Source organism: Setaria viridis, chromosome 6 (assembly GCF_005286985.2).
Source record: "Setaria viridis chromosome 6, Setaria_viridis_v4.0, whole genome shotgun sequence".
Classification (NCBI taxonomy): Eukaryota; Viridiplantae; Streptophyta; class Magnoliopsida; order Poales; family Poaceae; genus Setaria; species Setaria viridis.
The window spans coordinates 10338399-10359726 of record NC_048268.2 but is presented as its reverse complement, the minus strand read 5'-3'; the positions used below and the strand labels follow the sequence as shown (position 1 = coordinate 10359726).

Genomic DNA, 21328 nt, shown 5'->3' with positions numbered 1-21328 from the left:
CTTTTGCCTGAGCTTTTGTTTCTAAAGGACCCTCTGAGACACACTTTGCATCGTTGATTTGTTGATGACCGATGGGAAGAATGAATCCCACCTACAGGTTAGAACCAAAATGTGTACTGCAGGTGCTTATAATGCAGCATCCTGGATGTGCTTGCTACAAACATCGAGCCATTGACTTGGTGGAAGATTGATTTCAACTTCGTGGCTATATTCTGAGAGTTCTTGTTTCTGGTAGCTTAGCTACCACTTGGCTGTTACCGATGAGCATTTGATGTTAGCAATTGTCCTGTCTCTTCGTTCACCATCTATCCTGGACCTTTGTTATTGTCCTTGAGTGATTGAAAACATTTCCTTGACTACCTCACCCTCACAGATACTGTAGGTACAGGAGGTAAGAGACCTTGTAGTTGCTGATCCAATTCTGAGAGATATAGCACCCAGTCAACATTTGACAGGAGCATTCCTCCTTAAATTAATTAAATTTGCAACACGATGTACATGTTTATCAGTAATGTTTTGTCATGTCATCATTCAAACATGAGAATAAGCAACATGGTGCTTACTGCAGAATATCTAATCACTGACTAGGAAGTTACTCACATGTTGGACAAGATCAAATGCAATACTATTTTGGAATGCTGCTAATTGGATCATGGAAATGAGAAATTGAGAACTGTGATGCTGTATATCTGTCAGGTAATCTATCATTACTGTTTCTCAATTTCTGTTTGCTGTATTTAGCATTCATCGAAAGATATCATGTCATGTAAATTGAACATAATTTTTTCTTTGCCTTTTGGATATCAATAAGTATAACTCAGGGATTATCATAAGCAATATGAATTTACTTCCATGCTACAATTGAAAGAGCTGGTCATTAGCAGTGAGGAATGCTAATCTTATGGTGAGTATGTTCTCACCAATGAAAGTACATCCTGTGACCAAAAATATCCTAGGAAAAAGATACTGTTTACCCGAGTCAATCTACCTGTACAGCAATCCTGAAAAAGTCGAGCTACAAGAAAAATCCCCGCAGCAACCATAGTTGCTGCGTGTATGGATCCTTTGCTTTTAGAAAGAACTAGCTTTTCCCCCTGCGCCTCCGTTTGACTGCCGCTCGGGAATGTAGTTGTAGATACGTGAGTCTTAGTGGGTCGTTGGCTAAAGAAACCCCGTTATGTCACTTCCTGAATACATGTCATGTTGGCTTCAGAATTTTGTCTCTAAATAGATTTTATTCTGCAATTTCGAGACTACCTTTTTTAACAACTTTTTCTTATGTACCTCTTTTGTTTTATGATCCATTTTTGTTTCTAAGCCTTGTTGCCTTTAAGAAAGTTGGATGTATTCATTTGGCTGAAAAGTGACGTCAGCATGTTTCTCCAAGTCAATAAAATGTTACAGAAAAAATTTTAGTGATAAACTGCTGTTGTTTGTGACTCTGTTGTGCTGCAAAACTGCAATGATCAGATTTCATTAGTTAGTCTAGAAATACACAGGTTGCCTATTAGGGATTTAGGGTCCCCCACCATGGGACAGAACTATTTCTTGGACAGTGATTTTGTAGTTGTGGACATTTCATTTCGCATTGCATCACTGAATATTCAATAATTTATTCTGACATTGCTGCCACCCACAGTACAGTTTGCAAAAACATTTGTGCTATTTGCCTTTTTTTATCATCACTTGAGGTAGCATGTTGACAGTTTAAAAAACTTGAAAATACCTGGAGTTTTTTCAACTGGAAAATACCTGGAGTTATGTTACCCTTTTTCACATGAACTCTGGTAGGATACAGACAACAGAATAACTAGGTGAGTGGTTGGGTCTAGGGAGAAAGGATGACAGAACATAAGGCTGAAGTTGTCACTCAAATCATCTTTCTTTTGTGTGTATTCTCTTTTATGTAGTGAACAGGATTATTGAAAACAAATTCTTCATAAGCTAGTTTAGCTGAACATGCTAAGTCCTATAAGCTACTCCTATAATCATGGAACAATGTTCTGGCATCTAGGGACATTGGGTCAATCAAGTTTAGCTGACATGCTAAGTTTTTAACAGATACTTCTAGATTTGTAGTCTTGTTTTCTTTGCAGTATGCATGAAGCTTGGTCTTAATGCCTTTCTTGTTGTCTTTATCTAAATCTGATTCTCTGTGCAGCTCGTTTTTTATCTGACACATTTCTCTCTAGCACAGTTTTTTATTCACTCTATTTATATAATTAAATTCCTTGCAGGTTGTAATCTTTTATTTAATTCATTACTGCCAAATTTTATTCAGGCTCAGATGTTTCCAGCAGCAATAGAAACAACTACTCCCTCCGTCCCACAAAGAGTGCCCTTTTAGGTTTGTCCTAAATCAAAATGTTTTAAGTTTGATCAAGTTTACAATGAAGAGTACCAATATTTGTAACACTAAATAGGTATGCTATGAAAATATATTTCATAACAAATCTAATGAAACTTGTTAGACATCAAAAGCATTGATATATTTTTAGATAAACTTGGTCAAACATAAGATGATTTGACTTAGCACAAAACTAAAGGACACTCTTTGTGGGACCGGAGGGAGTAGGTGTCATACTAGGATCCATGACTGCCAAGCTTTTTTTAACCATCAATATGTAAGAAAAGAAATATCTGAATGAGCCACATGAACTTGATGTTACTAGATTCATCATGAAGCACTTTTATAGTGTACATCTTCTGTGATATCTGGAAACATATTCTCTTTCAGATTAGCATCTATAATGGTGCCATGTGCAACTGGAATTCGTTAATGCTGAACTATAGGTTTTTTGGTGATCCTGCCCCAACTTTTAAGTGCCATTGTGTTTTTACCCTCGTTTTTTTTTAACTTTGTGATTTTGCCCTCAACTATTCACAAGTCAATGTGATTTTGCCCTTAGTCAACGGTCAAAGCAGGGGTAAATACGCAAAGATCAAGGGCAAAATTGCATTGACTTGTGAATAGTTGAGGGTAAAATCACAAAGTTGAAAAAACGAGGGTAAAATTACAATTACACTTCCTCAACTATAGTAACTGTATCATGATTTTATTTCCTGAAACAGAAGAAAATAATAATCATATGCTGAAACTCTACCATCCCACCTCCTTGTCTGTTCATCAGGAGCCCCAGATTGTTGTGTTCAATTAATAAAACAAACAAAAGTGAAAAGGAAGGTCCATCTTTATTAAATTAATCACTCTACTATTTCTGAGGTGTACATCGTTGTATATGTTATGCTATGCTAGTTTGGGTGATCACCGATAGAGAAATCAGGCTCCTCTGGTTGATCGTTCTGTGCTTGTAAGAAGATTGTGGCAATCTTTGAGAAAGGAAATTCTGCAGCTTGTGACATGCTGGATGACCCTTCAATATCATGATGCCTTTCATTGGCATTGTCATCGATCAATGAGAAAAATAATTTCCATCTACTGCTCAAGCCTTTTTCTGCTGTCTTATCTTGGCTCCTGTGCCTCCTCCATGCAGACTGAATGAACCTGGCTGCCCATGTTCTCCATTGGTGTGAGTGGAACCGGAAAATGTGCTGCAGGTGCTTGGAATGCATCATCCTGAATGTGCTGGCCACAAACTTCAGCTCATCTGCTTGCAATGAGAATGCCTCAAACTCAGTGATTGTTCTGACAGTTCTTGTTGATGATGGGTAGCTGTCACCAGAGCTGGGAAGCAATGCCCATGTGAGTAATTCCTCGCCGCAGAAATCGCCTGGTTTTAAGATGATAGAGTTGAAGAAATCCGTCCTGCCACCATCAGTTGTGCAGCTCTCTAGCTTCCCACGAAATATAAATGTCATCACCTTCACGGGTCCTCCTTCGTGGATAATGTATGTGCCCTCAGTACAAAGGAAATAGGTCATATGCTCACAAATAGCGTCAAGTAGTTGGTGGTCTATTGCAGAGAAGAGTGGCACCTAAAATTTCAATGGAAAGATTATGGTCTGGTTCCTCATTCAAATATCAAGTAGAAATGTAAAATAGATGGTTGCCATTATTGCAGAATATGTTAGCAACAACCAGAATACCACTTACACGTTGAACAAGATCAAGGCATAGCCACTGTTTTATTTTTCGACGAAGATCAACAGGTAGCTGTTTCAGGATCGAGTCCTCTTCAACTCCCTGTGTTGAAATCCACTTGTACTCCAAGAACTAGCATATGCGATTTTGCAAATCATCAGGTATTTGACGATCTGTCATCCAATCCTCCATTTCTGTTCTCTGCATCCTCCAATCTTCTAATTCTTATAAAGAGATCTCATATGTACCTGTTGACAATTCCTTTTCCTCATTAAGATCTACTACATAAGTATCTGTTGTTAGCAAGATGGATATTTACTCCGTTTGTGAAGATAACTTACCATCATGCTGCCGATTAGCTGAGCAAACAAACAAATGCTGAGAAGAGTTAATGCTATTGCAAATAGGTTTTCACCAATGTAGGAACTTGTCACCAGTGGATTGCCATACGTGCTGACACCAAAACATAAAAAAAATGGCATTTCACTCTTGGCATTATTACAGCTCTTTTGCAAATATTCTATTGTATGGGTGATTTGTTGCTTGATACTAGTATGGTACCAAACTGGGACTATCAAAATTCAAAATGCATAGCAGTAGCGATAAGATCATGAGATGTACGTTAGCTGTTGCAATCCCCACCACAGGGAGTAGAAATATTTTTCATGAAATGATATTGCAACCACTCCATTTTCCATTGCTTGAATGAATATGCCATAGTTGATACTGTTACTATTAACATCACATTTTGCGAATACTTCCGTGCTTTTTGCCCAAGTTTGGCTTCGGTTTGATGTGTCATAAATGCAGTCAAGAAACTTGAAATCACATGGTGCATTATCTGTCTTCTGGTCCTTGACGGAGCATTGCGTTTCCCAGCATGTCTTCTGCTGACCAACTGCAAGTAGATAGTATATTGATCCAACAACCTGGTAGAATGTTATTATGTTAGACCTGATTGTGTGGCTTCTTACACGTGCTTTTAGTGCCTATGAAACACTGATGTCATTAGTACTAATCAGGTCCCTGAGGGCTGAGGGCTAAAGCACATTGTTCCTTCATGGCATGCTAATCCTTTCAAGTACTCAATAATTTTACTGAATTTTGTGAATATGATATTTCTTAGTATAATTAAAGAGAATGAAAAGGCTCACATGACTTGCGACCAAATACAGAAATAGGTTATAGATACTTCCATTCCACCCACTTTTAGCCAAAAAGCCCACTGTTTCGATAATGTCTATGCTGAGCTGAATTACAATGTATAATCTAACTGCAGATTGGACCAAGATAATAAAAAACAGAGGTGTCAATATGTCTGAAGCTCAAAGATGGTAGGATTGCCCACACAAGGATCTGCACATGTGAGGAAGGTGCATTAGTTAGTAATTACACATCTACCACTTTCTTCTGATTGCGGCTGTGCTTCTTATAACAGACACGCACCAGCGGAACTGGTAATGCTGCTGCAAGGTCGATGAAGAAATTCGTTCTGATGTATCTGTATGCAATCCTTTTAGGATCTGTGACAAGCTCACCCTTGCTGAGCACTATTGAGACTGGATCAATATATGCAGTGAAAAATCTTGTGGCAATATGGATTACGAAGAACATGTCGATAAGAGTCCGGAGATATGTGAGCACGATGGCCAAATGTCGGTCTATTTTCATGCAGGGGTATGCGCTCTCAACTTTTTAGCAAGAAGAAAAATAGAGGATCGACGCAGTGAGAAGCTAGACAGGAGATGAGGACGGCGCGTTTCCATATCATTACAGTGTTGCCTCCAGGGTCGAGAATCCACTATTGCCAGCATGTCCAGTTTCTAGGGCAACCCTTTAACTTGTAAATTGTATGGTTTCCTGTTGCGTTAGCTGAACCTGTGTCTGTGTTCAGTTCGCCTCGTCCTTTATTCTTGCTTGGGTTAAACCTGAGGAATTCAAATTCAATAGAAAACCATGTAGTACTTTCGAAGGTATATATACTACTACATTTGGAACCTCACTGTAAAATTGATTCCAAGCCGACTATATTAGGTCTACTATAAACAGAAGCTAAGTTGCACTTGCTTATGAGACTGGAATTTATTTTATTTTGTTGCCACTTGCAGTCATTGTAAAGCACAAATGCATGTATTTCACGCAATTACAGTATCATACTAAAGTAGCCCATGTGTTTAGGGATGCAAGTTATATATATTTTGGGTCATTTGGTCGACCCAAAAAGTTGACAAAATGAATTAGGATGGCATTTTACGTAAATAATTTGGGAGGAGATATGAACTAGAGTGGCATGCCATCGTAATTAATCAGCTGATCCAGAAAATACTATTGGATACCCACTTGCATCCTTACATGTGTTAACAGATGTTCCTCCTTACATGTGTTACAGATGTTCCCTGACATATTACTACGGTTTGCTTGTACTTTTTATTGACAGTTCACAACCTGGATACAAAAGCTAAAAGGATCATTCTTCTTTAAATACATGAAAGTAAAGATGTGCCTATCAAGTAGACTTTCAAACATACTTGAGTTTTTTCCTTGAAAAATGCCTGAGAAAATATGTCAAAATGTTTTAAATATTTCGTCAAACTAGATTTTCAACATTTCAAAACATTCATTCTCCAAATGGTTATGCTCTTTTCCCTTCACAAAAAAAATTACCATAAAATCTCTTGAAAGTATCAATGGAATCACCGGTGGTAACGACCCAAAAATTAAAGTGTCATTAATGGGGTATAGTTCATAAGACATTTGAATTTATTATTTTTATGATTGGTTGTCTATGAACAAATAGATTGTGCTTTTGAGCAAAATATGCTTTGTATGTTAGAAAGTGTAAAAGGTGTACGTGTTGATCGGGTGTTTCAAGGAGGGGCAAAAGTTAACTTTTTGATCCATAGCTCGTACAGAAAATCGGTGACCATGGATGTGTAGATCTCTTCGAAAGCAATCCGTTTAACTACTCATAGTATTTGGAGTTAACATTATGAAATTTTGTGGAGTCGAAGAATGAATGGATGAGATGATGAATCAAGGAAAATAGAGGAGGGCACGTAACCCTTACCTCCACCCCCTTCTGGCCGACCTAGTGCCGCCCCCTTCCCCCCCCCCCCCCCCCCCACCTCCCCTCATGACCTCTTCTCCAGTACGCTTCCTCCTCTCTCCATAGCTCCCTTCCCCATTTAGATCTCCTCCACTACAGCAAGGATCGAGAAGAGAATGAGCAAGATGGATCGAGGAGGAAGAGAGGATCGAAGATTTGCTAGATTGGTGTTTTACCCTACTTCCCCTTGCGGATTTTTATGGGAGATCCATAGGTAAGCGTGGAATCCATCTTTTTATACCCTGTAATTAAGTATTTTGGCAGGTTTTGGGCGTGGGGATTAGACGACTAGAGGTCAGATTGGAGTATAACTACGTTTGCTAGTTGTGGTTTCTGGGCAGATTCTGCAGTTGTCTAGGGCACGATATGTTAGGTGTCGAATTGTATTTAATGATAATTTTTTGGTGGAGTAGAACTCCCTATGGTCGGATTATTATGACTGTTCATATTTGCCTAGCAGATTGAGCTGGTGTGTTCATTGGTTTTTTATCTAGTAAATGGACGAATTGGCTCTTCCAACTATGGAAACTTTTGTAGAGGGATAAAAGTTCTTACTGCCAGCAAAATTTCATAATTTTTGGTTGCATAGTTTAGTGGTTAGGCAGATTCAGAAGTGCTGTTTTGAGTAATGTTTTAGGCGACGTTAGTGGCCTGATAAAATTATAGTTTTGCTACCAAAGTTATAGTTTATTCTCTTTAGTTTTCAAATATATTTTTTTTACCTAATCTGTTGTATAAAAATAGGTACGAAAAAGGTAGGCATTGTTGCCCTTGATTGATGATTGTGATAGAGAATGTAGTTTGTCTATTCTTATTCATATCAGGATTTTGGACATATGGACACTTTATATTTTTGTATTAGAATACCATTTCGAGTTGTTGTGCTGAAATGCATGACTGGATTAGCAGGTGGTGTTGCTACAAGGCTTGTATGTTTATATGGTCGGTAAAAGCAAGTGAACATAGCTATATGTTGCTACAACTTTAACATTCTATTTTTACTGCCTCCACTTATAAAATGCAGCACACATAATTACATGTGATAATCTGAAATTTTATACATGATGTTTGTAATTATGAGACGAGTATGAATATGTCATTGCTAATTTAGGTATATGATGGGTATATAGCTCTTTACTTTAACATAGGTGAATAGATGAATGGATTGTTCAATGGACGAGGAATTTTGAAAATATGGGGCTGAAAGTATATTTATATATAGCATATATACTTGGTGATTTATCTTATGATATGTTTTTTCTACTGTACTGAAGTCTATGAATCCTTAGTGGTTTCGTAGCTGACGGGTCTATTTTAGAGGAAAGTTGATCTTGGTGTGGTATTTACGCTACTTTATGTCTCTTAATGCTAACATGTGCGGATCAAATGAAGTTTGGATTACGAGTAAGATCAGAAATAGTTTCCAGAAGTCTTTGGGTATATGTGTTCAAACATAAGAATTAAGTTCTAGCTCTATTTTAAAAGTTCCCTTTTAATATGATATACGTGGTTTGGGCTTAGATTACGGTTTGATGCTTTTCTGCATATTTTAAAAATGATAATACTTATGTTGTATCATATACCTGTTAAAATGAAGGGGGCCTATAAATAACATGATATGAAGAATTGTTTTGTTGATACTTGACATACATGAGATTCTATCATTCAATCATGGTTGATACTATTTATGTCCAATAGGATCTTTGTGCATCTCTCTGTATATATTATCATGGCTTGTTCTCTTTTCATTATGGAGTATGTGGTATTGAGATTTTGGAGATGGTATTTATCTTGTGGCATCACATTGCATTGCATTGCATGACATTTGGAGTTATGTCGCGAACCTATGGTTGCGACTATACCGGTACAACATTGTTTATTGGGTATAACGATGCAGCTTCATATCTTGTTGGGTATGAAGGTAGGAGTTCATATGTATATGCATATGCATATAGCATCGTTTAATTGGTATAACGATGCAGCTTCATATCTAGGATGTGTTTCATTAGTCACTATGTTGCTTGCAAAATGTGTTGGCCAATATTAGTCCATGTGTTGAACCAGAATAATATTTTTCATGTGCTTGTTAATATTTAGTGCATGGGTGACTTGTATAGTGATCTTGTATTGAAATGCTATCAGTTGAGGTCCTGTGCTTGTTTCTTATATTTCTAGTCATCAGTTACCAGTTTGGGGGTATTTTTGTCCAAGTTAACAGAGCTAACGCTAAAATCTAACAGATTGGTATTTTCAGTTGAGGTCTACACCTTTCAGTGGTATTTTACGAGGCCGATATCTTTCAGTGGTATTTTATGGAAGTCGCGATCTTTCAATGCTACAGAACTAATTTTCCCTATAAATAGCTTGTTAAAGTAGTTCGCTTGGTGAGATTATCCAATCTCATTCTTATTTTTCCCTCCCCAGGTTATCCTTTGAAGCTACCATGGTGGGAAGTGGGTTAGTTGCACAACATACATTTTCATATAATCCCACATAATGTCAATATGTGTTCCTCTAAGTTTATGATATGTTAGGTTATCTTTATTCTTGTTCATATTGCTAAATTTATGCGGTTGTTATGTTGGAGAATCACGCTTCATATATAGTCTATCTATTGTTGCTTCCGTGTTATCCTTGTTTCAAGGTATATGCTGTCAAAATTTCTAGTTCGGCATTTTGTAGTGTAGTTGTGTAGTATCCTAGGATTGCGTGATACCTAGAGTGTTACACCAGTGATAAAATTCAATTCATGCAATTAGAAACTATAGTGCAAAGTCACCTCATCATTTCTTTGCCAATCCTTTCGGTAGGAGCTCCTCTTCACCGTGCCGTCAGCTGAGAACCTTTGATTTCCTAGCCGAAACATCACTCAAAAATGCTACTAAGCAGCACAAACATAGGCTCTTCAAAGCATCCCTAGGTGAAGTGGCTGCAAGAGAGGCGACACGGCCTGCACGGTCGTGATCCAGAACCTTCTCCTCTTGGGTTGGGGGGCGTGTTTGCTTTGCTCGCTCTAGCCAACTGATTACAGATTTACATAAAACGTACCGTGTTCAACGTTGCATAAAAAATGCAGAGAATATGTTTTGTGTATTTAACTTCTTGTTGTACCACCATAAATTGTGTCAACGGATTTGGTGGGCGGCTTGTGGAGGAGAAAGTACATCCCAGAGCGTAAGCAGAATTGAGTAAGAGTGCTTACATAACTGGGCAAGCCACACCAAACAAGACATATCATGGATCTTTGGGAAAAGACAGCGATAAGTTAACTTATGCTTTATCGTCCAACAAAAGGACACCAAGTTTGTTTAGTTTGCATAGAAGACTTTTGTTTTTAGGAAACATAGTATAGATGCGGATGCTCACGTGCATATGCACACTCAACTCTATAAATACACACACGCAACCCTACTCCTTTAAAAGATTGAGCCGACAGATCCACAAGATTGACGAAGTCACTAGTGGTGCCTCGCTGTCGACAAGAATGTCGCCTATAGCTGAAAGAATTGCATCGGTAAAATCCTAGAATAAATCAGAAAAATACGAGCACCTATGTTGAGTCGAGAACTCCCGAATAGGTAGGTTACCTTAGCAACTGTGCCCAAGACATTGATTTGAGCTTTGTGTTTTTTATTTGAAAGGCCAAATAGGTAACATTATCTTGCATCTAGCTAGCTAGACATTCTTAAATAATCAAACTACTTAGTTCTCTACTAGAAACCTAAAATATCAAATTGTGCGAGGTAGTTACATGTTAGTGCACAGTGATACATTCTGTGGCATTGAACATTTTGATTTTTAATGGAAGACATGGCGTATCACACATTCATGTCCAGCAGCTCCTGCAGTCACAAATAAGTAAAATTTTAGGGATGTCTTTAAGCCAGGTATTTGAAACTTTGGTTTGAATTACTTTTTGTGTGTTAAGTTTGGATCTGTGAGAAATGAATATGAGTGATTTTTCAGGGAGCATAGTTTCATACAACTATACTTCTGTACTCTTACTACATATATTTTATAAAATAATATTTTAAAGCAAACGTATAATCAAAGTCATGCTTTAGAGACTTTGTGTTTATCCCCAAATTATCATTTATTTATGATCGAAGGAGGACAAGCAGCACATGGATCGTTATGCTCTGAGTGTACGTACTTCTAACCAGTGTAACGGAGTAGTTAAAAGCAGACAAGACAGATAAACGCTGCTTAACTGTACGTTGTTACCTGCCAGCACTCTGATTTATCTAGTTACCCGTGAGGCCATGATGCAAACATTAGCACTTAAGAGTCATGTAAGTGGACTAGTTCGTAAAGTACAATGGAAGCAGTATTTTAATAAATAGTTTATCTAGATTGAAACCAACCGAATATGCCACACGGACGTAGGATTTTAACATATGGTATGCCAAGACAATACTCTAATTTACAATTTGGTACATCCAATAAATAATTGTAAAGTTTGAAAATCAATTTGGTACGCAAGTATAAATAGCTAAAAGGATAATAATATTTTTAAAATATCTCATGCCTTCGTTCCTCTTCTAATAATTCAACAATTTTACAAACAAAAAGCATAATGCATCAACAATCAACAAATGAATCATTAATTCCTACATGCACATGAATTGATCTACTACTATGAGCACATAACAAAACCAATGCCCTTTTTTTCAGGCGGTGTGCTCGGACAGCGGTGTGGTAGGGAGGAGGAAGGAAGGTACTCCCTCCGTCCTAAATTACCATTCATTTTGACTTTTTCTAGATATAGAACAAAAGACATAATATATATTTAGATTCATGTCAAAGGCTATGTATCTAGAAAAACCAAAATGAATAGTAATTTGGGATGGAAGAAGTAGCTCTTGTTGCGGCGGTGAGGGTTAGAGAGATATAAAAGGCTTTCTCTGTTCCTAACGATCTCATGTCTTACTTATCTCAAAGAAAAGCAATAGTAATGTAGAAGGCACCATAGTTAGAGATGGGCAATAAAAAGCAATCTGAGCCAACTGAACTAGTCCCTTCATCCCGAACAAAGTCATCCTGAAAAATCTCAGAAAAATTAACAACAATATGAAATGACTTTGTTTGTTCCTATTTATTAATCATATTTAGTGCCAATTGACTTCCAATGTACATATGCACATATTAAATAAGGTAACTATGATAAGAATTGTGGGATAAATTCTGAATCACATAATGATTTTTTTAAGGCCCCGTTTAGGTCCAAGGAATTGGAATCTATTTAATGGAGTAGGCTAATTTATGTTGGAATGTGGCATTCCACAACTTTCCAAAGTTTAGATATAAGCCTATCTTAAATTCATGGGGTGGGAGATGGAAATTGATTCTATAGATTATGGTTATTAGATGGAATTCAATTCTTATAGCACGCTCTTAGACTCGCTTCTCTATAGTAGAGGTGCAGCATACAAGTATCTCTCCCATATCACCAACTATAATATACAACTATATTCCACATACAATTATATTAGCTTAATTAATTTGTGTCTAAATTATGATTATTAGGATGGAATTCAATTCCAATGATCCAAACGGGGCCTAAGGGATGGGGGAGTATATAGGAGGAGAAAAGAGATAAAAATAAATCTAGATGTCACCCGGGTGTCTTAGAGGCCTCCAACACGAGAATATTAGTGCATCAGATTTATGTCAAGATTTGTGCTTTAAGATGGTGAGTACATGAAGTAAAGATTAATTATTTTATATATGGTGGCCTTATATAAATATTTGCTACACGTTGGTTATAGTTAGCTTATATTGGAATTATAACAAAAAAAAATATTTGTGAAGCTTAGAAATTAAACTGCAGTATCGATGCTAAGTCATGAACTTATGATATTCCAAAAGTAATCAATGACTTAAAGTTTAAGCTACGTGTAACCTAACCTAAAATAACATTTCTTTAGAGTTTGATACGTGCATATTTAGTTGGAGCAGAGTTCAGAAATTATATTTTCTTAAAAAAACCCAACACAATTTAACTTTGTTGGTGCATGGTATGAAAGTTATATTTCAACTGGAAAAATGTTTTAACAGGAGGGCAGTAGTATTGTTTGTGGTATGCTAAAGTCTTCTCAAGTATGACTGTAATTTAAGAAAAAGAATATTTTTGTATATTTGTTAAAAATTCTAAATCACGTGCAAAAGAGATGTTACAATATAATTTGAAATACATTACGCTAGCTGGGCAGTAGTATTGTTTGTGACCTGAAACATTGAAGTCTTGTATACCAAGTATGACTGTATTTTGAGAAAAAAATTATGTTTCTGTATAAGTTAGAATTTTAAATCACCAGCAAAAGATATGTTATAATTTGATTTGAAATACATTACTCTAGCTGGGCAGTAGTATTGCTTGTGATATGAGACAATATTTTCTTTTACCAAATATGACTGTATTTTAAGAAAAAATAAGAGTAAAATGTACAAGATCTGTAAAGAGGTGTCACTTAGATCCACGACTCCGAAAGCGCATTTTTTATTGAGTCCATAAACTTGTTAAGTCATTCATCATAGGTCCATACCCCTTTATATGAGCATGTAGCACTGACATGGCATCTTCTCTCTCATTCATCTCATCTTCCTCTCTCCCCCTCTCTTCCTCTGGCATTTCATTGAACATGTCAGCGGTGATGGCACGGAGCTCTTCATCTGCTTCACCTGCCGCCGTGCCACCACCGCCGCATCCATCACCATCGGCACTCAAGATATTTGGCTCCTATGGGGCCGCTCGCTCTGCTTACCATCCCGCATTGGGTGGGGCGGCTGTCTGCCGACGCAAACGTTGGCAAGAAGCAGTACCAGCGCGCGCCGGCTGGGGCAGCTAGCTGTGCGGCGGTGCCGTGGCGAGGTGACTCTTGTCGATCCAGGAAGATGACAACGTCCATGTAGGCAAGGGAATCACCATTGTGCCGGTTGAGGAGATGATGACGTTGGAGGAAGGATAGAGCGCTAACAACAGATGCGACGGGGATACGGGAGGTGAAGCGGATGAAGACTCCGTGCCGCCACGCTGTCGACCAATGAAATGACAGAGGGAGAGAGAGAGAGGGCGGAAAATGAGAGGGATGAGAGAAGATGCCTTGTTGCCGTGCCATGTTAGTGCTAAATGCTCATGTGGGAGGGGTATGGACTTGTGGTGAACGAGTTTACGGACCTAAAAATGCATTTTTGGAGTTTGTGGATGTAAGTGACATCTTCTTACAAGTTAATGGACCTCTGGTACGTTTCTACATAATTTAAATTTTTCAATCACCCGCAGAGATGTTACAATGTGATTTGAAATACAGCTGGCCGGCAGGGAAGGCTACTTGGTAAAAACACATTTGGCATTCGACTATCCGACGCCTATCTATTAATTTCAGCCGTCAAAAATCCCCAGCGAATCTCAACCTCCAGTTTTCCGCCATGTCGTCGTCTTCGCCTTCCCTCCTCTCCTCGCCGCTCCCCTCCCCGGCCACCGTCCTCTCCAAGAAGCCGGCGTCCCTGCGCGCCGTCTCCTCCGGGACTGCGAGGCGCGGGGTCCGGGTGGTGGCAGCGGCGGCGGCCACAGCAACGCCGGTGTCCGCGGCGTCGCGGGCGCGGCCATCGGCGGCGGAGGTAGCGCGGACGGTCGTGGAGCTGGCCCCGTCCGGGACGCTCTCCGTGGTGGGTCCCGACGGATGGCCGCTCGGGGTCGGCGCGCGCTTCGTCGCGGATGCCGCCGGCGCTCCCGCGCTTTGCCTGACCGCCGCGGAGGTCGCCGCGCCCGATGCGCCGTCCAGCTTCCACGTCGAGGTGAGGTGATGCAGCCGTTGGGTGTTTGGATGGTTTAGCACGCCATATAGATTGAATTTTTAGAGGTTCTAAGACACAATTCCTGTGCTGAGGTAGTGTCAGGCCCGAGAAAGATTCAGTTTCCCTTTTCTTCTTCTGATCTGGCGTTCCGCGTTAAGTTGACGATGCAAAATGCTCGCGGGTTCCAGGCTCGAACCATTGTTCGGTGCAAGAAAAATTCAGGGCACTTTTGGTTGCATTGTGTTGTGGGTACCCTTGGCACTGCACCAGGGTGTTAGAATGGAAAGCATAAGGCGTTAGGTTGTTACATTGTACGAAATGGTTTGCATTTCAATGTTCAATCAAGTAGATGGAAGCTTTCACAACTATGTGGTGTGGGAACTGGATTTAGGTTCTGGACTATTACATTATTTGGGAACTTTTAGTGTGGGACAAATTACATAGCTGTGTGCTATTGTTGGTGATAATAACATCATGCAAAGAATGGAAACCTTCCCTTTGTGACTTATTTATGGTTTGAGTTTGCAAAACATGTCTCGTTAAGAAGGGTGATCCATGTTGTGATGAAACTAGTTTGCCAAATATTTGAATTTCCATGCTGCTTTTTTTAATGAAATAAGTGATAACCCAAACTGTAAACGTTGATGTTCCCAATGATAGCGGTGTGATTATTTTTTTTTATGCTTACCGTTCTGTTTCTTACTTTCTGTGGCTGCAGTTTCGGCAGAGTGGAGCTAGGACACCACAGTGCACTATGCTTGGTGCCTTAACTAAGCCTAGTGATGAGTCTGTATTGAAGGTAAAATTATTAGTGTGTTGCATTTTCTCTGCGAATAAGCCAGAGGTTACAATGGCAGAGTGTCCACCCTAAATATATATCCTAATATACAATACTGTGAATGAAAATTTAATTGTTCTTAAGAAAATGAACCATTCTTTTCCATCCATTTCATATTATTTTTTTTCTTTGGCTCATTCTGAGGCTCTGAGCATAGTTGGACTAATGCTTATATTGTGCCTTGTCAAATTGTGCAGAAGCTTTCCACTAGGTGGCAAAAGAAATTTGGGGAAGATATTGATCAAGATCTTCTGTATTTAATATCTGTTGATCGGGTCTTGCACACGGAGGATTTCAATGAGGTAGAACATATAAGATCTCTTAGATCTGTTCATTCCTTTTTTGTCTCGTTAATTATTTATTTGGGTTCTTTTATGTATTCATAAATAAGTGAAGCTCAGAGCTCTTAATCTAGTACTGGAGTAGACTGTTCTTTGTTCTTTGTTTCTGTGCTTGATCGTTCGACTACAAAATCACATGCTTTCCGCTATTTTCTGAAGATAGAAACTTGTTTTTCTTCACTTCTCAGCAGTCATCTGTACTATCTTTTCCCAACACTTCTGGGCATAATTAGAAGGTAGATGACAGTGACTTATCTGTGGACTGGGTCTCAGTTGGCTGGCCACACTTAGGCCCTAGGCCCACCTAGCACAGTAGCACATAATGGCCTTTACTTGCCCAATTTGATACCATTTATTAATTAGAAGAGTTTCTGAAAAGTATTTTCTATCTTGTAATTATGTGTCGATTATAATTTGAAAAGTGGGATTAGAAGCATATAAGTAGTATGGATTGCTCAAATTTTCTCGTGACCCTTGGCGATTATGCAAGTCAAAGAGCCTGGACCCTGGTGCTTATTATTTTTCTCTTGAATATGCTTCAATAAAATGTTTCTGGGCTTTCCCTTCTATCCTGTTTCAGCGCTTAGCATTATTTGCACTACAGATTAGGTAAAAGCTATGCAATTATGCTGCTTGCTTATTGGTTCTGCCCATTCAGGATGGCATGTGGGTAGTTCCATCCGAGTACACCAGTGCAGAACCTGATCCTCTACGCAACTTTGCTGAAAACCTTGTGGAGGAATTTAACAGCACAAGTGCCGAAGACGTCCATAGGATATACAGCATATATGTCGAATCAGATTTGCAGGTACTGACCTCATCAATGTCATTCCTACAGCTTTATTTCTTGCAAGTTATGTATTGTGAAACTAATGGAAGCTCTCTGCTTCTTGGTAGATATCTAATGTTAAACCAATGAAGCTCATATTTTGTGTATTATGAATTATAAATTATATTAACCAAATTACACCTCATTTTGAGTAAAATGTTGTAATGGATTTGAAGTAGATAAATTAGGGTGGCACATACATCGTTTCCCCCTTTGTTAGAATTAGATGTGAAAGAATGAGAGTGCTTGTTTCATGTTTTCTAGAATCCAGCTTCTAGGCTATGTGAAATGTACTGGTAGATCAGCTCAAAATAATCAGTGAACCGCTCTTATCACTTATTAGAGTCTTATTCCTGGGGCATGTTTGGATAGAGGGGTCCTGAATCCAAATCCTTAGCATTTGGTTCAAACAGGGCATGGTCTGTAGTTCAAAATTGCTGCTCAGGAATTCATATTGTCCTGTGGTGACAGGTGGAAGATGTCAAGATGATATGGGTTGATAGGCTAGGTTTCGACTTGCATGTTCATTCTGGGGAAGGTGTCTTTGCTGTTCGGATCCCTTTTTCAAGGGAGGTCTCTGACGAGAAGGGGGTGAAATCATCGTTCAACATGATGTCTCATCATGCATGGGAGGTAGAGAAGAGCTATGCCAGTCCAGAGTTTGAGAAGATACAGTTCTTGAAGAAGGTCAGATAGGCAGTGAGTTTTATTTCCATGGTTGATTATTTTGTCATTCAGATGAGTATAGTGCGAGGTTTGGTTCCTCTTAACATGTGTCTTGTGTGTATCTTGTTCATTTTTTGTATCACATGTATATTTGATGCAATTGGCATCATGAATTATGTGCTAGCAATGTATTTGATAAGAGCAATGAATTTTGACCATAAGGTTAGCAAGAATAAATCTGGACCATGAGATGAGACCTAAATTATGTCACATGAAAACCATGTTTCTGCTAAGGTTATTGCTATTTGGCTGTGGTGTCGTAGTGTGAAGCTCGGCTTTAGGATGCAACTTGGACAGTTCACCGCATAGCAGCTAAAGCGTCTGATTACTGCTTAACTTCTGGTAGATGCAATTTTACTTGGTAATGTCATCTAAATATGAAAATCATATGGTTATCCATAGGTTGTGTTGAGTGTTAAACTTTTTTTTAGTGTCTGCTTAGTCATGATTTTTAGTGTGTGACAATTATTCATTGCAGCATATGCTGCAGTACATAGCTTGCTGCAAGATGTCCATATATTACCAATTGCCGGTTGGCAAAATAAAGCAACTGCTACAGAAGAAAGAACGGGCATTCACCAACTTGCTTCCCAGTATGGGCATGTTATTGTTCCCAGCTGGCACTACATACGATCTGGATCATGGATGTGATATCTTGGTTTTGTGATTTCCTACATGTGCAAGAACCATGTGGGTACGAGCCTGCAAGGCATTGATTGGGGAGAGGTCAATGGTTTTTCATGTGGGAATAACCATCTGACTGCCGTATGGACATTCCACTGCCCAGTATAATTCCGTTGTTCCGTCAACTTGATGAAGGTGCACATGACATGAGTACTACCGATCTATCCGTGAGCAAAATCTTTTTATTTGCTGGGTCAGGAAAGCCTGACCCTATCTAGTTCATACCTGAACCCAGATTTGTTTTTTATATTCTTAATTGTATTTCTTGTTATTACCTCAACTTCTGGTTACCAGCCGGCTAAGTTTCTCAGGTACTTTTAATCTCTAGTAGAAGTGCGAAACAAGTTGTTCAACACACGTAAAATAGTGGAGAAACAAGTCATCGAGGCGATCCGATTGGCAAAATACAGGTCGGAACTGCACCTGTTCTCAGCTGATAGCGACCCATAGTGGAATCATCCTTTGCTCCACGGAGAAATATTCCACAGAGAATTAAAAGCCAGCCGCCTTATTTTGACAGTCTCTGAAATCGACATCGAGACGATGCTTTTTCAGTTGGTGGTCGATCGAATTGCATTCTTTCCTCATGTCGGTAGTGGTCATCAGCAGGCATATTCGCAGATCGTTCCCGTGAAGAAGAATCCATGGTTATCGCCTTGGGTTGGCACCGATATTTTTCACCAATTTTTGCAATGCCTTTTAAGACTTGAAAGTGAATTTGGTTCATATCAGTTATCATCCAAATGTTAATTTAGTGTGATAAGGAAGTGACAACGGCTTGCTTTTATTGTGCTGTCTAAGATCACAGCTCCATCAATGGGCATCAGCAACGTGCCCACATCCTGCTGGATGATGGTAATGGTACCAGACCATGCCTTCTAGTGTTCGCTGTCTTCTGATGATTTTAGCTTGTGCTGCAAAGAAATGGACAAATTTTTTTTGCTCGTATTCGTTTCAATCTTCTGGATTTAGATTATGTAAATGACATTGGGATAATGCAAGTTATAATTTATCAACTTACATTACATTCTATGCTATGCTCTACTACCTTGCCACAACAATTACACAAAAAATCAATAGCCTTGGTATCAAACAATACATGTCGTCCCAAGAATTTTTCACAAGAAGAGAAAAAAGGTGGTAGATTTTGGTCAGATGTTTGCTTCGTCTCCGTTGGGCAGCTTGATGTACCGGAGGCCGGCCCTGACCTCCTCCTCTTCCTCCACGCTCTCCCTGCACTCGAAGTAGTATGCCGTGACGGCGGCGGTCGAGAACACCTCCACGGCGCCCAGCAGCAGCACGTAGGCGACGCCGGCAGCGACCCCGCCCACGGCGCTCCGCGGCCACCAGCGGAGCGCGAGCGTGTACACGGGCGAGACGGCGGCGGCGAGCGCCCAGGTGGCCAGCACGTAGAGAGCGGCCTGCGCGCCGCGGCCCCGCATCAGGCGCCACGCGCGGGACACAGCGGCGGAGCCGCGGCGCCCCGGCTCGGCGGCGGAGACGACGACGGCGACCGCGCAGACGACGGTGAGGTAGACGAGGAAGAGCGAGGCGAGGAGCACGAGCAGCACGTCGAGGAAGAGGAGCAGGAGGGAGTAGTCGAGGAGGGCGACGGCGAGCGTCGCCAGCGCGACGATGGCGGCGGCGCAGGCGAGCTCGAGGGCGTACCCGAACGCGACGGTCAGGACCGGGCCCCAGATGTTACCCTTGGCCGCGCCGAGCGCCGCGGCGGCCACGGCGGCGCGCCGGTCGGCGGAGGAGGGGGCCGAGGAGGAGGAGGAGGAGGAGGAGGAGGAGGAGGAGGAGGAGGAGGAGGAGGAGGCGGCGACGGCAGCGAAGACGGTGGCGATCTTGATGGCGGAGCCGGCCACGACGGCGCCGAGGAGGCAGCCGCCGGCGGCGAGCAGGAAGCGGCGGAGGTCGGACTGGAGCGCCCTGACTAGGTGCCGGTACGCGGCGCTGGCCGGGTCGGCGCGGCTGATGGCGTTGGCGTCGAGCAGCATGGCGGCGGCCAGCGGCTGCACGGCGAGCGAGTTGCCCAGGAGCAGCGCCGCGGCGAGGGCGGCCGTGAGGGCGAGGAGCGGCGCGAAGAGCGCGCCGTTCCGCGCCGGGAGGACCGCGCCGTGCTTCAGGAAGGTGAAGAAGCCCGGCGGCTGATGCTGCTGCCGCGAGGCGGCGGCGGACGGCGGCTCCATGGCTGTTGGCTGGCGGAGGAGGAGGAGGAGGAGGAGGGGGAAGGGGAGGTCGGCCGGTCGGCTGCGTGGTGCCCGCGTGGTGGAATGGACAATGGGACTGCGGCGGCGGCGGATTTGTAATGGGCGGAGGCGTTTGACCTTTGACTGAGTGTGGAGGAGACGGCGACATGGAAGGGAGGTTCTTTGGATAGACCGGGGGCCTCCAACATGGATGAATCCGGCAACGCACATGGTTATCTTCTCCTCCGTGATGCAAGCTACCGGCCGCCCGGAGAAAAACATTTTTTAGTTAATTACTTGCAATCAGTATTAGGCCGGAATTGATTGTGAAGCGCACTTGATTTAACACTACAAGTATGCAGTAGAACAAACAATACTTTTGATCCATGAATGGTCAAAGAACTTGCGGGATTCCAGAAGGACATGTTATGTGGTTGGAAATCAGTCAGATTTTATAGGGTTTGATTTGTCTGACGATCCGTGGTACAGCAGCTTCGTTGGAAACATTCTTTGATTTCTTATCTTTACCACCGAAAGATCTCGCTGTCTTTTCTGATGATGCCTAGGGTTAGAGTTACTTAAAAATATTGTTTGCCGGTTGCCACCGAAAGTGTAAGATCGTAATCTTGACACTACAAAAGTTAAAAGCTCACTGTTTGGGAATCACCGAGGTGGGAGAAATGCCGAGATTACGCATGAGAGCAAGAGCATCTCCAATACCATATGCATATTTGATACAAAAATCAATTTTAGGTACAGGAGAGGGAAGA

The 21328-nt window shown here is 40.9% G+C and overlaps 2 protein-coding genes and 1 pseudogene across 2 annotated transcripts; 1 reads left to right on the top strand and 2 right to left on the bottom strand.

Annotated features, from left to right (window-relative positions):
• Window positions 1-3252: 3252 nt before the first annotated feature.
• LOC140223179 (protein CNGC15b-like) lies at window positions 3253-14056 on the bottom strand (annotated as a pseudogene).
• Window positions 14057-14534: 478 nt separating this feature from the next.
• Window positions 14535-17881, top strand: LOC117860801 (glutamyl-tRNA reductase-binding protein, chloroplastic). Its single transcript, XM_034744186.2, has 5 exons — window positions 14535-14945; window positions 15664-15744; window positions 15981-16085; window positions 16783-16932; window positions 17425-17881. Exons 1-5 carry the CDS (start codon window positions 14577-14579, stop codon window positions 17647-17649), a joined length of 930 nt encoding a protein of 309 aa, XP_034600077.1. The 5' UTR covers window positions 14535-14576; the 3' UTR covers window positions 17650-17881.
• A 1430-nt stretch (window positions 17882-19311) lies between these two features.
• LOC140223051 (uncharacterized) lies at window positions 19312-20927 on the bottom strand. Its single transcript, XM_072294398.1, has one exon. The coding sequence runs from the start codon at window positions 20838-20840 to the stop codon at window positions 19515-19517; it is 1326 nt and encodes a 441-aa protein (XP_072150499.1). The 5' UTR covers window positions 20841-20927; the 3' UTR covers window positions 19312-19514.
• Window positions 20928-21328: the final 401 nt, after the last annotated feature.

Excerpts from the sequence above, each read along its gene's own strand:
- LOC117860801 (XM_034744186.2), top strand. The coding sequence starts at position 14,577 with ATGTCGTCGTCTTCGCCTTCCCTCCTCTCCTCGCCGCTCCCCTCCCCG. Across the intron at positions 15,745-15,980 it reads GTGATGAGTCTGTATTGAAG|AAGCTTTCCACTAGGTGGCA; the intron begins GTAAAATTATTA and ends CAAATTGTGCAG. Across the intron at positions 16,086-16,782 it reads ACACGGAGGATTTCAATGAG|GATGGCATGTGGGTAGTTCC; the intron begins GTAGAACATATA and ends CTGCCCATTCAG.
- LOC140223051 (XM_072294398.1), bottom strand. The coding sequence starts at position 20,840 with ATGTTTTTCTCCGGGCGGCCGGTAGCTTGCATCACGGAGGAGAAGATA.